The 15,906-nt window shown below is 36.3% G+C and overlaps 1 protein-coding gene across 11 annotated transcripts in view; it reads right to left on the bottom strand.

Moving 5' to 3' along the window:
- The window catches only part of RAPH1 (Ras association (RalGDS/AF-6) and pleckstrin homology domains 1), a 169,997-nt gene that overhangs the window by 127,855 nt on the left and 26,236 nt on the right, over window positions 1–15,906 (bottom strand). For all 11 annotated transcript variants that reach the window (XR_014246051.1, XR_014246052.1, XM_082397034.1 and 8 more), the window contains exons 2-4: window positions 9,541–9,660; window positions 5,842–5,947; window positions 4,512–5,017 (exon numbers count right to left, since the gene is read on the bottom strand). Coding sequence is in view for 9 of the 11 variants with exons in the window: in XM_082397034.1 (XP_082253160.1) it covers window positions 4,512–5,017; window positions 5,842–5,947; window positions 9,541–9,660 (732 nt within the window). In the remaining 2 variants the exon portion in view is untranslated. The remainder of the gene's footprint in view (window positions 1–4,511; window positions 5,018–5,841; window positions 5,948–9,540; window positions 9,661–15,906) is intronic.

Genomic DNA, 15,906 nt, shown 5'->3' with positions numbered 1-15,906 from the left:
TGTCTGCTGTGGAGGCTGTCCTGTGCATTGCAGGATTTTAGCAGCACCCCTGGCCCCTACCCACCAGATGCCAGGAGCACCCTTCTGTCACTGACAACCAAAAACGTCTCCAGACATTGCTGAACGTCCTCTGGGGGACATAATAGCTCCCAGTTGAGAACCATTGTTTTTAGAGGGACTAAGATGTAGGGGGGAAAATGTGCCTTAAATAAATGATAGGGTATTAAAATTTGGGAGTTGTCAGTGTGTAAGACCACAAAAGGAGTAGATACAGACAGAAAGGTAGTCTGAGGACTGCACCTTGGGGCACTCCAAGGTCAAGAGACAGTAGACATGAAAAGGAGACTGTGAATGGCCAATGAGGTAGCTCTAATCCCTCCCCAAATCTCACTAAAACAAAGATAAAGGGTTTGGTTGTTGCTGCTGTTTTAAAAACAAACTCATAAGAAGACATGACAAAAATTTGGAAGCTAGAAAGCATATGGCTGAGTGGTTAAAAAAAAAAACTCAGCAGGCCCAAGGAAAGCTGAATGCTAAGCCAGCACTGGAGAAAAGCAGAGGAGCGCCCCAATTTACACTCTGTAACCTCAAATGACTCCAGAAACAGCAGAAGTGAAGGTGGGACTGGTTGAAAGCATATTTAAGAAAGCAGTTAATTCCCAGATTTCCTCCTCTCCTGCCACCAGCAGCAGTCTCAGGTTCAGGCTGATATTCATTCATAGCACCCCAAAGACCACAGCTTGGCACCAGGTTCATTTAGTTCTGCAGAAAGACAAAGACAAAGACAGCATGCTAGCATGCGGCATGCCACCTTCAGACGGGATTTATACAGCCCACCAGGGGCCTTTTTTGGACCCACCACTGTAAGAGAAAGAGATCATGTAAGTACAGAAATCACCCTGGCTTAGGGAAACTTCATGCTCCACAGGAACCAGGAGCATATTTTAACAGCCAATGAGTGTAGGTTCCAGGGCCCCTGGAGGGATATGTTCATGCTCACTTACAAGAGTCACACACTGCACAACAGGAGTCAAGCTCAGTGTCTTTTCACAGGCTTCTATAGTTCACTCACAGTCTTCCTGATCCATATGCACTCACCAATCAGCATCAATTTACAATAAACAATATTACCTGGATACGTTATATATTCATTCATCAAGTTTCTAGTAAAAGAATGCCAGGAGAAGGAAAATCCAAGGTCACTTCCCATGAAAAAAAGGGCTCAGACCTGCTATTATTCACCCTTTCTACTTACACAGTGATTCTCAAATGGGGGCAATTTTGCCTCACAGGGAACGCGTAGCAATGTCTGGAGACATTTCTAGTTGTCACAACTGGAGGGAGGTATGTAGTCCTGGCACCTAGTGGGTAGATGCCAGGGGTGCTGCTAAACATCCTACAATGCACAGGACAGCTCCCACACAAAGGATTATCCAGCCCAGATGTCAACAGCCCTGACCTAAAGGGATTAAATGGAAGGTTGTGTTGAGGACCACTCCACATGCCATGCCTTCTTTCCCAAACGAGTGCTAAAGCACTGGCAGCCAAGCATATGCCCTCCATGCAGGGGATTGGAAGAATCTTCTCTGGAGAAGCTCACCCACCTGAGAGAAAAGACCTAAGAAGGATACTAGAATAAAGACTACAAAAGACAGAGAAGAATTTTAAGAAGATGAAATTTATAGAACGCCAATTTTGTTCAAACCAAGTAAGAGATTTAATCAACTGGGAGAAAGTTTGGAGTAGAAATAGTGATAAACATACAAAAAGCTATTTTGAAATCTAAAGACAATTCTTAATTCCAGGAAAAGCAAAAGGTAATGTCCCCAAAAGGAAATGTAACAGAAGTATATACAGTTTAGCAGTAAATTGCATGTATACAGTCATGATAATATAAACACTGAATAGCTACCCAACCAAAATATATTGGAAGGATGGGGGAACGGGAGGGGAGAAAAGAGGGGAACTGTCTAAGGAGCAGTATATCCTCATTTCCAAAGTGAGAAGACAGTAGGTAATACATACAACTGAAAAAAATAATCAAGAAATAGTGATATACTTATAGATTTAATGATAGGTAAATACACTAAGAATCAGCTAAAAGAGTAGAAAGCACTTACCTCTGCAAGCAGAATACAGGGTGCATGAGTGTGTGTGTGCATGTGTAGCAAAGTTTTTTTTGGTAACAAGTCTCTTTAGAACTATATGACTGTTTTTTAAATTAATTAATTTATTATTTTTTAAAATTTTTGGCTGCATTGGGTCTTCGTTGCTGCGTGCGGGCTTTAACTAGTTGAGGTGAGGGGGGTTACTCTTCGTTGCGGTGCACAGGTTTCTCACTGCGGTGGCTTCTCTTGTTGCGGAGCACGCCGCAGGCTTCAGTAGTTGTGGCTCGCGGGCTCTAGAGCGCAGGCTCAGTAGTTGTGGCGCACAGGCTTAGTTGCTCCGCGGCATGTGGGATCTTCCCAGACCAGGGATCGAACCCTGTCCCCTGCATTGGCAGGCGGATTCTTAACCACTGTGCCACCAGGGAAGTCCCTAGAACGATATGACTTAACTCCATGCATGCAAAACTAAAGTATTTTTTAAAAAATTGTATTTGAGTCTGGTGGTAATCTGATACACTGGTTTGGGATCTAGCAAGCCTCCCTTAGTTTTCTTGGTTTGAATTGGAACAGACTAGATCCAAAAAAAAAAAGTACATTGAAACAAGTTCCAGATTTGTTCAACCACTTTTCTACCCATCTGGGCAAGGCAAAAGAACAGGCTGGACAGAGAAGACTTTAACTCCTTTCCCTGCTTTTTGCTGGCTTACTCACCAAACCTTATATTAAAGTCTTATATTAAATATTATACCATTGAACACTGGTATCCTTGCCCATGGATACCACTAGATACTGTGTGAAGTGTTTGCTAGGAGAAGACTTCACTTTTTACTTTATTTGCTCTTCAATTGTTACTTATAATGAGTGTACTTTACAGAGTGAACTTTATAATGAGTGTATTTTACAGATGGAAACACACACATACACACACACCAAGATTCTTAATTAGTTCATAACCTGTCCTCATGCATTTTGACCCAACTCAAAATAATCTGATTGGAAAGAAGGAATATCAACATATAAAACACAAAATAACCAAGCAAGCTCATCCCTAATAAAATATTGCTCATATCCCAACAGGTAAGTCTAAAAGATATAAGTGATGCATGCTAAGTAGCTGGTGCTAAATATAACGCCCAGGTATCACAAGGTAGAAATAAGTTTTCAAGTTCTCTATAGAATATATACCGCTTAGAAAAGTCTCATTTTAAATAAATGAAAGTTTACTCTTTGATGTAATTTGCTAACTTTCTTTACAAGCAATAAAACTTAAATTTATCTCCAAACTACCATGATTCATGCTTCTTTTGTGCTCCACAGTGCCTAGAACAAAGTACTAGTGGATACCAAGAGTTAATGACTGATGGAAATTACCCTAATGAATTAAATCAATGGGGTGAAAATCAATAATGTTGAGTAATAGGTGTAAATTTTGAATTTCTCTGCAATTCCTTAAACAATGTTTTATAAGATTTTACCTTAGTATTGATTAATATAAATTATTTTACCCTGTATTAGAGAGCACTATATATATAAACTGAATGGAAGGCTGGTTTTATTCTGCCCCATAGGTTTTCTTCTTTCTTGCTGCTACCTTATAACAAAATTGCCTTCTCCTTGATGAAAAAAACTCAATAAAGAATTCACCTTCATCAAGCTCAGCTTTTACTAAACTTATTTTATCACAGATCCATTCCTTACCCTCACCCCATCACATCCAGAAAAACTTCATCTTTTAAAATCTGTTCATGCATATTATATCTCTTCTGATTCTCTGAACCACAGTATGAGGAAGGTAGACCATGTACTATTAGCTCCACTTCACTTATGAGAAATTGAAGTTCACAAAGATTGAATAACTCATGTAGGTCTGATGGGTAGTGAAACACCTGGAACCAAGTTTTCCAATTCCAAGCCCAGTGGCTCTTTCCACTACATCACACCGACTCTTTGACAATAAAATGGAATAAACCCTGAGAGCTAGAATCTGGGAGAATTATAATGGGGATACGAGTCATTTTCTCAAATGGTTATTTTGTAATAAACATATATTAGAAAGCAATTATTATCAGTTTAATAGCTATCATAACTTTGCAAAATATCATCAAATATAAATTACATTTCAAGTTTTTTTAATCATGTGATACAACTGACATTAATTTAAGGACTTCAAATAGTCACAAGAATAAAAGTGAAGAAACTAAATCTCTTCTTAATCATCTTTATGACACTGCTATATCTGGTAATATATTCTGCAGTCTGATTTTAAAGCTTAGCTCAGAGGTATTCTTGACAAACTTTAAATGTAGAAAAAACAGGAAAGTTGATTAGAACTGCATTTTAAGAATATCATCTCTTCCTTATTTTAATACTGAAATACCAGGGAAGAAAGTTCCGTCCACTTACCTCAGTAATTGGCTGCCCCTGATGTGTCAAATCCAGTTCTTGAGGGCGTGTTACTTTATCAATATCCAAAGAGTCCATGCTAGAGGCTGCAGAAGCGATGCTTGAACGAGAGGAGTTGCTAACAGAGCGCACTTCGGCATCACTCACTGTGCCCGCCGACGCTGTTCTCCTGTGCTGACTGGTCACTGCGGGCTTAGCGTCTTCCAGCACAGACTGCTGAGCAGCCTCATCCATGCTCAAGGAGGCCTGTTCTAACTGTGCAGTGATGTCATCCAGAGAGTAGTTGGCAGGGGAGGGTTTAGTTATCCTATTAGACGAAGAAGACAATCCTTTCAAGGTGCCATGTTTTGATGTATGTCGGCTGGCAGGTAACTTCTGAGTGGCTTTTGTTTCTGTGATTTGACGCTTACTATTTCCTGCACCAATACTGCTGAGCTCCTGCTCTATTGAGCAAAGGTCGGCCATTAGGGCATCCAGATCCACAGTTTCTCCCTGATTCAGAGCTTCTGCAATGAACAACATGCATGACGTTTCCAGAACACAATGAATTAGAATTTGTACATTCTATTATAAATCAGTTAATGAATGCCAGGGGAAAAGCAAAAAAATTCATCCTATTGGGCCTAACGCCTATCAAATACAGGATTTCTAACAGTTTTTTTGTTTTAAATTCCAAGAGAAAATTTTAGAAGCAAAGAGTCCATCTTTTAAGATTTGTAGTAATCAGAGGAGAATAAAATTATGAGTTGAAAGATAAAAATAATGGAAAAATTGTATACTGTTCCATGGTTTTAACCACATCCCCTATGCAATTTTTTACCAGAGGCTCTAAGTTGTTAATATGACCACTGCCCTGGTGGAGATGTTAATACCTAAAGATCTGAGGGCATAAAAAGAGAAATGTTAAGCCCTAAAAAAATTACAGATTGAAATGTCAGTTCTAAGAACTAAAAGCTGACTAGGTAGAGTTCATTAAATTAAGGCCAGAGGGGCTGGTTTTAAATTAGTAACAAGTAATTTCACTTTCACTGGACTTTATTCCAGTGAAAATACAACAACGCAATTAAGTTTGTTGTAGGATTCTACCTGAGTATGTACTTTGTCAATTATTAATAACTCTACTAGAAAACTATTTTAGTTATGTTCCAGTTTGTTTTTTTCTGTGATCATTTGAATTAGTAATAAAATATACAAATCAAGAAATATAAGAGCTCAGTCAAGTTATGCATATATGGTTTTTATATTGAGCTATTTGTAATTGTTACTGTATTATTTCCACATTATATAACTTAATACACTGTTTTACATTTTATTTCCAATTACGTCTTACCATTCAAGTTGTATATGGAGAAGCGATAAGAAAAATTGGCCATGTTTGTTTCCTGGCGAAGAGGAGATCTTTTTATTGGTTCCGTGGGCTTGTCAGAATCCAAACTCTTTAAAAAACAAAGCTTAATAAGTCATATTAAATTCAGGCTTCAATTATAATAAAAAGATGAATAAAGTTTTTTTTGTATGATTAAGTGAACTTTCATATAATATTTAATACAACCAAAGTTCTTCTAAGTAATAGCCTTAAGGAAAAGTATAATTGGTTTTCACATCATTTTGGTTATAGTTTCTTCAATTTTTAGATATATGCTTACTTAAGGCACTTGAGATAGTTACAGTTTGGAGTAAATATCTTTCCAAATATTGAATACATCAAGTATAGTGACTGAGCTCGTTTTACATAAATTCACTATAAAATAAGCTAGGTACATGAATATGGGCATGGTAAGATAAGAAATAAAAAGGAATAATGCAGAGAATTCTGTTTTCTCTCTCCTCAAAGGAATTTGTTTTTGGTCCAACAGAGCCTCATTGTTGGAATGAATTACCCTGAAGATAAGGCACAATTCTGGACTCAAAATTATGAGACCCAAGATCTTAATAGAAAGTGGCTACAACTTCAAACAATGATGGAATATCCTTGTTCTTTTCAAGCTCTACTAAGGTGAGGGCAAACTGTAACCAGCTATACTGCCTGTCATGAAGTCTACAATCACACTGAACTTCAAGGTAGGGTGTCTTGTAAGTTAACTCACCACCTTTTAATTTTTTTATTTTTAAGATTTTAAAATTATTTATTTATTTATTTTATTTATTTTTGGCTGCATCGGGTCTTAGCTGTGGCATGCGATATCTTCGTTGAGGCATGCAGGATCTTTTGTTGCGGCACGCAGGCTTCTCTCTAGTTGTGGCGTGCGGGTTTTCTCTTCTCTAGTTGAGGCGCGTGAGCTCACTAGTTGTGGCACACAGCCTTAGTTACCCCGTGGCATGTGGGATCTTAGTTCCCTGACCAGGGATCGAACCCGTGTCCCCCGCATTGTTAAGGTGGATTCTCTACCACTGGACCACCAGGGAAGTCCCAACTCACCATCTTTTTAAATGACACTTTTTTTCTCTCCAACCTTTCTACAATAAGGAAAATAAGGTGTTTACAACAGAGAAATTCAGGGAAAGGGTCAACAGTTATTTAGGGTCTATTTAAATAAATTTGTAAATATTACGATTAGTCTTTTAAATTTTTAATTTCTCTTTATAATTATCAAATAGATTTCAAATGAAAAAGAATGCTGAATAGTCTATTTGTAGAATCATGGAATTAGATTAGAATGCTATCTTCTTTATTCATTTGCTTCAATTGAATCCATTTAGATAGTGTCCATCCAGTTTTTAAAGCTATCATCTGAAGGAGATCCACAGCCATTCAGTGTCTTATTTCAAAGTTTCGGGAAACAGCTAGGAAATTCTCCTTTAACCTCAAACCAAATTCTTCCGCTGCAATTTAAGGCCTAATCCTCCTTCTCTCAGTGGAAATGAAGACTAGTACGTAGGTAATGTTTTCAGTAAAACTTGAATATAATTGAAAACATATTAAAACTCAATCTATTCATCAGTTCAAATAAACAAATACTTATTATAATTATCTGCTGTGTCCATGGTGCTGGGGCAAAAAGGGAAATAATAAGAAATACTCCTTGATGCCAAGAAATGGGTAATCTAGTAGAGTGGTTTTTTAACTTTTTTTTTTTTTTTTTTGGCAGGGGATGGAGTCAGGGTGGGAGTGGAGGTCATTGAGAATGTGATAAAAGCCATGAACCTTCTTCCAGAAAAATGCAAATACATATAAAATTTTGCAAACAATTTCAGATGATTCAACAACCACTTAAAACTTAAAACTGATTTAATATAAAGTTGAAAATCCATTAACATCGTTTGGGTAATACAGGTGCATAGATGACTCTGTAGTTAACTAAAATGAGGAAATAAACAAAAATTTAAGTTTCAGCCACCAACTTAGTAAGTAAAATATTTTTTGAAAATTTCTGAAGTGTTAAAAAGCAACTTGCTAGCAGCGAGCCACGTTATGCAATAGTTTTAACCTGTTTTCTCTCTAAAGACAGCTTTATACATAAAAAAAGAACTGTCACAGCATTAGTTTAGGAGCCAACTCTTTTGATGAATGGCTCTTCACATCTGTATGTCAGGGAATTTAAAACATAGGGAAGAATACAAGGCTTTATTGTATTCAGTAGAAATGCCATCTACAGTGGAGTAGCATGGAGTCCACTCCACCCAGAGTGGCTGGACTGATATCTACCTGTCTTTTCTCTTTTTTGGCCCCTCGCCAGGGATGGACAATAAAACCCACAGTCAAGGAAACCCCTGGGAGTTCCCTGGTGACCAAGTGGTTAGGATTCCGGGCTTTCACTGCTGTGGCCTGGGTTCAATCCCTGGTCAGGGAACTGAGATCCTACAAGCCACGTGGCGCGGCCAGAAAAAAAGAAAACCCCACACATGACAGCTGGCCCTCACATACTTTCCTTCAAGCATTATCATTTTCTATTTCCTCTTCTTTGCTTCCTCTTTCCTTTTTCTCCTCAGCACAGAACTGCATAGCCTAGTCACCATCTCCATGCCAAAATCACTTTTTAAAAAAAAAAAATTAAGAATTAAACTGAAATGGTTTGGTAACTACATAAAAGACCTTTATCACCACAAATACTGTTATTTCTTCTGATTGGAGATGAAGAGCATGATCCTTATGAAATCCTAGTAAGACTGAAAGCGTTCTTCTCAAAATTCATCATTAACGGGCTGTGGTCACAAACATGTCTGCTTTTCAAAATGATCTAGCAAGAATTACCTGAAGAGTTTCTCAGTTTCAATCCCAGACTGCTATAGAAAGAGATATAGAAACAAACTAGTACTTTAAGTTTCCACCTTACCACCTACTTTTCTACTGGTTAACAAATCTCATACTTAGCTATTTACACAAAAATTCTTCCCAGAGATATTATTTAAGGATGAGTGAAAATAAGTTTTGTCCTAATGTTCTTTCTCATTGTCATAAAGTTAATGTTGCTTTAATAAACATAACTATCTTTATATTGAATATAATGTATTAACTGGGGTAGTAATAGTATATGCTTTTATTCTAAAAAGTGACCTGGTTTAGAGGATAAAGTCATTCTTTTTTTTTTTTAAAACCGAAGATCCAATAAAACAAAATGAAAAAGCTCTGCCACTGTTTTCAAATGCCGCCGGGGATGAAATTTTGTCAGTATTCTGGAATCATGTAATAGAAAATATCTGCATGTGAGGATATTATTTATGTTGTAAAATGTGTTCATACTAAGTTATAGAATAGGATTTGCTAAAATTTAGGTTTTTACATTTTAGGCTTTAAAACTTTTTAGGCAGCAACTCAATTTATGAAACAGATTTTAAGAAATCCCTCTAGATGCATAGAACCTCTGTCAAAAGCTTTTTTTTTTTGAAACTCCTTAAAATAACCACAGAAGACAGTATCTTGTGTTCTAGAGTTACTATTCATTTACTTGTTAATGTTTTGGACATTTTCCCTTTATAGCAGTATTTTAAAACATAAACTATATTCATATCCTCATGTCTACGCAGTAAAGTTTTAGCACATAGTGATGACTTAAAATCCTCAACCAGTTTTTCAAGCACAATTTCCAACCTGAGTGAGTTTGTCTAGCTCCCCCAGCCAGGCTCCAAACATTTTGTCCAGGTCCTGATCTTCCTTGTCACTGTCTTCTTCAGCGCCATGGTCAATTTCTTCATCTGACAGCTGCTCCATCTGAAATACAGATATTTGTGTATAATGAATAGTTACAGGTTGAACTTGAAACATCATGCAGTGTATGTTCTGATACATATTGCAACTCTCTGGAGTCAAACCTTGAAAACTAGAGATTATATTATAAAAGGAAACTGGAAGTCATAAGTGGAGACAAGGTTAACAAGTGAGTAGAAATGAGCAATTAAGTCTCAAATTTTTAGGAAATTGTGAAAGAAGAACACACTGTATCAGATTATAACCAGAAACACAAGTAATGATGATTTTTTAAAAAAAATTTTTATTGGAGTATAGTTGCTTTACAACAATGATTTTTAAATCACAGACCACTCCCATTAATCAGAGGATATTACAGTAGTACAGTTCTCTCCACTAATAGATCCTGCAACACCCCCAAACACCACAGAAAAAAAATTTCAGAAGACTTTAATGAGCAAGTTATTATCTTATTTATTCTGTAAAAATTTGTTCAAATAAGTATGTATCATGAAAACCTTAGTCCAAAAAGCATTTCAGAGAAAAGACAAAGCTAAAACCTTTAATCTAGTTCAGTTTGTTGAATTAGCTCTTCCTTCTATCTTACTCTTACTTTCTACCCCATTTGTCTTTTACTAACTTCCCTATCAGTCCCTACAAAATTCAAGGAACGAGAATTCAAATAGAAAACTGGAATTGAAAACATGAAATTCATATACAAAATTTCCTACATGTGGTGACTTTTCACGTGTAAGTCCTTTGAAAGAAGGGATATTTTCTTTCTTCCCATTAATAAAATAACGTGATATCTGACACGGAACTTGCATATTATTTTGTGAAAGGAGGAAAAGATTACATGAAACAAAGTAAGATCAATGACTGATCAGATACTTAAAATTCTTAAAGTAAGATTAATCTGATTAATATAAAATATTTCAATATTAAAGGCTCTGAGAAATCTTCAGTAAAGCTTAGCTTTGCTTAAACCAACATATTCCAAATTTACATGACCACAGATCCTTTTCCTTCAACTTGGAGTAACACACATTAACTTTCCCAGGGACACAATGAATATCTTCATTGTACATGCCATACTCTTGACTCACGTTTATGAAAACACAAATTTTGTTCTAGTGGATCTAGGCAATATTCAGAATACAACTTGTCAGTTAGCTTAAACAGTTCTTCAGAGATTAAAGATATCTTTAATCTAGAATAAGAATTTATATACATCTTATACCTCCAAAGCAGCAATCAACAAAATTATTTCTGCGGTCCTTAAACACAGTTATGAGATACATAAGGATTTTAGCTATCTGATGAGGTGCCATGAAGTTAAATTTTAAACCTCATTTTACCATATAAAATTTTGTAGAAACGGTCAAATACTGTTGCAAAATCAAAACTGAATTTAGTTCTAATAATGCTGAAAATCAGATCATATCCCATTTAACCACTTAAGAGATTCTCATTTCTTAATTTCACTACTATAAGCATGTATAAATCAGGGCATTCTACCTTGACAAATGGAAAATGGATCAACTAATTTTCCAATGCATAAATTTGGCTCTTAAAGACATTTGATTTTTATAGTTCACTTGTATTAATACTATTTCTAAGATTTTCATTCATTATTGAATTATTTACAGAGAGTAGCTCCCGCTCATCACAACTAGAGAAAGCCTGCGTGCAGCAACAAAGACCCAACGCAGCCAAAAATAAATAAATAAAAATTTTGAAAAAGTTATCTACCCATTAAAAACAAAAGGTTAGTGCAAAGAAAAACCTCATCACCAGGTGACTTAATTATTCGAATAACAGTTGCTAGTTTGAGAACATCTAAGAGTAGTAATACTCAGTCTTCATAATGAGGGCCAACAAGCAACAGAACTGGGAATGTTAACGGTCAACTTCCTTTTCCTTCCTAATCTTCAAAACTAAACACTGGAATAACCCAGAAGCAAAAATATTCTAGGAAGAATTCTGCTTTGAGATAATGACACTTATGCCTACACTTTCCTTCTGAGCACACACTGCAAATGCCCATAAGGAAGATGCTACACTGGAAAAAAATGAAACAATAGGAATATAATTTTACAGCGCAAACACTAAACGGTTCAAAATGAATATGAATATTTTAAATTGTCATGGATCCAAATAGAACTACAGACTCCACACCAAAGTCTGGTGTGTTCTGTGAGTTTTTTTCCTATTATTCAAACCCAATAATTATTTGGATTTTAAAAAGTCTCTCAAATATTTTAATAATTTTGTTTTATCTAGACTACTATTGACTCACGTAAAGGAACATATGCTAAGGAACAATGACAGAGTCATAAAATAAATCGAAAATTTAAAGTAACTATTAGACTTTTACTATTTATGTAACTTTTGCCAATTTTGTCCTTTCTTGAATTTCTGTCACCACATGGGTTATTTTACAAAAATGAACTTTAGACATTTTATTCAGAGACTTTTCCAATAAAAATTTAGGTCCTACAACATTTCTTAAAGGATCTATACTATAAAACAGCACTCTCCATTCTCTAGAAGCTGATGTTAATCCTTATTCTCCTACCCCCAATACGGCATTGTTTCTGTTTACTACACACACCAAATGAGGAGCCCCAAGAAAGTTTATAGGTTCTGCACTGTCTAAAAAGTCAGCAAATCTGGTAAGGCAATTCATTCCTTATTATATATCAATCCTGTCTCCAATTAAATCACTTTTCTAAACCTGAATTTTCCCAACATAATGCCCCTGCTGGAAATGATGACAGCAGAAAATGCAAATTAAATTATACACTAGTCAGTCAACTGTCCCTCCAAACAAAAAGGGGAAATTTTTTTTAAGAAGAAAAGAGAACTTACAAATTTTGTTTTAAAAATAATTAGATATAAAGCAGAAACTAACACACCACTGTAAAGCAATTATACCCCAATAAAGATGTTAAAAAAATTTAAAAAAAAATAGGACTTAAATGGATAGCTTCTAATGTGATGTTTTTCCTTAATGATGTAGAAATAGGCCCAAGGAAACTATAATACATACTAGAACAAATACTATTAAATTACTCTATTAAATTAGGTACTTTAGGAGGAACATACTAAGGTTTCACTCAAAGTCCCTGCTCCATTATATCTGAGGGAAACTATTTCCTTAAAGAACAAATGTACCCTGCCACAAATGAAAAGGTTTACGCTTCCAAAGTGCAGACTTACTGAATACAGAACAAAGCCCTAAGTCGCTGGCAGGTCGAGAAGGCCCTGAGTGATCCTGGCCTTCAGGGACCTCTCTGACCTCTATTCCCACTCTCCCCACTCTCCCCTCCAGCCACACAGTCCTGCCCACTGCTGCTCCTTGGAGCAGGTTGTGGGGGGAGGAAGAATGTGGATTCTGTTTTGAAGACAGATTGAGAGATGCCTAGCAAACATCCAACTGGAAAAAAACGAGGAAGTTAGGACTCAGGTAATGAGAAAGTTTAGTCAGCCTGAATATTATTTCAAAATCATATGTTTACTACAGAAAAATAATAGATTACAGCTAATAATAACTGACATTTTAAACTAGTTTACGTTTATTTTATTAATGAAGTGAAAACAGAAATAATGGGGGAATGATCCATAATTGCTTATATGCTGGTTGGTTTCATTTCACAAATAACAGTGAATAATTGTGCTTCAATTACTACAGGTGAAAACGTATAATATACATAGTAATCTCCACTACACATAACGAAACTATCCATTTAGTGTGCCTTAGTATGAAACAATATTATTCCCACTAAATTTTCCATGAAGTTAAAACATTCAAGCATATTTTCCCTATTAACCTTCCTCTTGGAAGATATTTTGGTTTACTACTCAATTTCCTCACTGCAAGACGGAATGGTGATCTTTATCAAGAAGGTGGGGCTTAGAGTAGGACTTAAGGATTTGAATAAATATATTCCAGGTAGGGCTAATTATAAAGAGCAAAGAAGAAGGTCTGTTTTTGTGAGACTGTCAAATAAAACAAGAAGGAAGAGTGAGATTTAAAGGTCAAGGACTAAGAAAGGATCCGGTCATACAGGAAAGCCTTGAAAGCCAAACCAATTTTTTCCCTCCAGAAGGCAACTGGGAAGAACTAAACACAGAAATGAAGGAGGTAGGGGGAGAAATGGTATTTTAGTCAGAGGACATGGTACCTGTATAAGAGTTATTAGAAAAGGGAAAGACCATTAGAAGGCCACTGTGGGTATTAGTTAGAGAGAATTACAGATACAGAAATTAAAGTCTTGAGAGGAAGTATAACTTATACAAGTCACATACTTACGAGTGGCAAGAAAAATACATGGTATATAGCCAGGGTGCCTTATTTATTACCGAACTCTTTTTTGTCCCTTTAATTCAAAAATTCAAAAATAATTCAAAATACTTGCTTTTAGTAAAAGCACTTAAAGAATAATTGCTTTTTGTAAAAATAAGTGCTCTATACTTAAAAACACGTGAAAACTCTCAGAATACAGGAGTGCAGAGCTGCTACTACAGCATTTCCTTAGGTCTAGCATGCTTAATGTTCCAAAGAGGCAAGAGAAGCTTTGGTATTATTTAGTATTTACTCTACATCTACCATGTGCCAGACACTGGGGGAACAGAGATCAACATGACAGACTCTGTCCTTAAGTATATATAATCTAGTAGGGAACGGACCAGGAAACCAACAATGATGAAACACTATGTTAAGTGCTATAATAAAGTTTTGTTATGTGAGTGTAGTCTACAACAGAGTTTTGTTATGTGAGTGTAGTCTATAATAGAGTTTTGTCATGTGAGTGTAGTTTAATTCCGTTTGAGAAGACGAGAGGAAAGGTGTGATGCTTCAGTGGAGACCTGAAGAATGAATATACAAGGCAGAGATGGGGAAGAGGGTTGTAAGCAGAGGGACCAGCATGTGCCAGGGTATATAAAGGTGTGAGAAGGTTAAGACATGTTGAGAACTCTAAGTGGCTTAACATTCCTGAAGCACAGGATGTGTGGCATAGACCCATGGAAAATGGGGCTGGAGAGGGAGGTAGGGGCAACATTATAAGCCATATCAAAGAGTCTGGACTTGATGCCATACGGCAACATTTTTCCAATTGTGGTCTACTGATGACCTATATCAAAATTACCTGGGGTGCTTCTTCTTAAAGTCAGCTTTAAAATGGTGTGCCCAAGATCTGAATACCAATTTCCAGGAGGGGGACATTTTTAACAAGTCCCCCCAGGGAATTGCTTATGCCCACAAAAGTCTGAGAACTGCAATAGTGTGTTATAATTACTGGGAGGGCTTCCAAGACAAAAGTAATGCAGTTTTGCATGGCCACAATTTGGTTAAAGGCAGAACAACCTAGAATAAGTACTCCCGAAGACCATAAAAAAACTAAGCAGCATCAGGATCTCCTAATTAACATACCCCAATTACTCCTCCTCCACGGAAGAAGCAAAAGTTCCATGCTTCTTCTCAGAGTTATTTAGAAATAAATTACAGTTCTTTATGTCCAGTTACGTTTCAGTAGCTCTATCACAAAAACAGTTTTGAAAAACACCTCTTATGCTGCTCTAATCTGATAAATAATTCTAAAGAAAAACAGACACCAGAGAAGGGGGGCTGTGAAGACTTCCAGGTTCAAGGAGTGCCTCCAAATGCACAAGATACAACTCTTGCAAAATAAAAGCAAGAGGAAGGAAACCTAAATCAGGCAAAAGAAACAATAAGGAAAAAAACTCTGTTAAATTTAGTAGGGCGAGAAAAGAGGAAGAGAACCCATCAAAAGGAGGGAGGAAGTCAGAGCTAAGAAGGAAAAGGAGAGAAACAGGACACAACAAAATGTAAAATGAAGTGAGAACTGTGGGGGATAGAGGGCTATTAACTACTCATCTGAATAGGGCACCAAGAGGTATGTTCCTCTCTGGACCTACAACTCTAACCCAGTTCTGCTGTGAACTAAATGGTAGCAAGTGTAAACTGCCCAAATGGAAGCTGGGAATTTAATAAACCAATTGAAACAGTATAAAGGCAAGGTTGATAGAAAAGAAGAAGAGGAGAAAATGAAATAAAATAAACCAATTGAATTTACATGAGCACTTTACAGAATTAAGATATTAAACATGTTGTGTGTATAGCAACATTTTCCTCAGGTTTTACCTTTTAACTTCGTTGGACTTTTTTTTTTTTAAGACACCACTAAACATTTTTTTTTTAAGTTATCAAATAGTGAAAAACATTCTTACACTGTTTTGTTCAGT

The sequence above is a fragment of the Balaenoptera borealis genome (genome assembly GCF_965194805.1).
Source record: "Balaenoptera borealis genome assembly, chromosome: 6".
NCBI classification, from domain to species: Eukaryota; Metazoa; Chordata; class Mammalia; order Artiodactyla; family Balaenopteridae; genus Balaenoptera; species Balaenoptera borealis.
The sequence above is the reverse complement of the archived record's forward strand: the minus strand, read 5'-3'. Positions and strand labels throughout refer to the sequence as shown.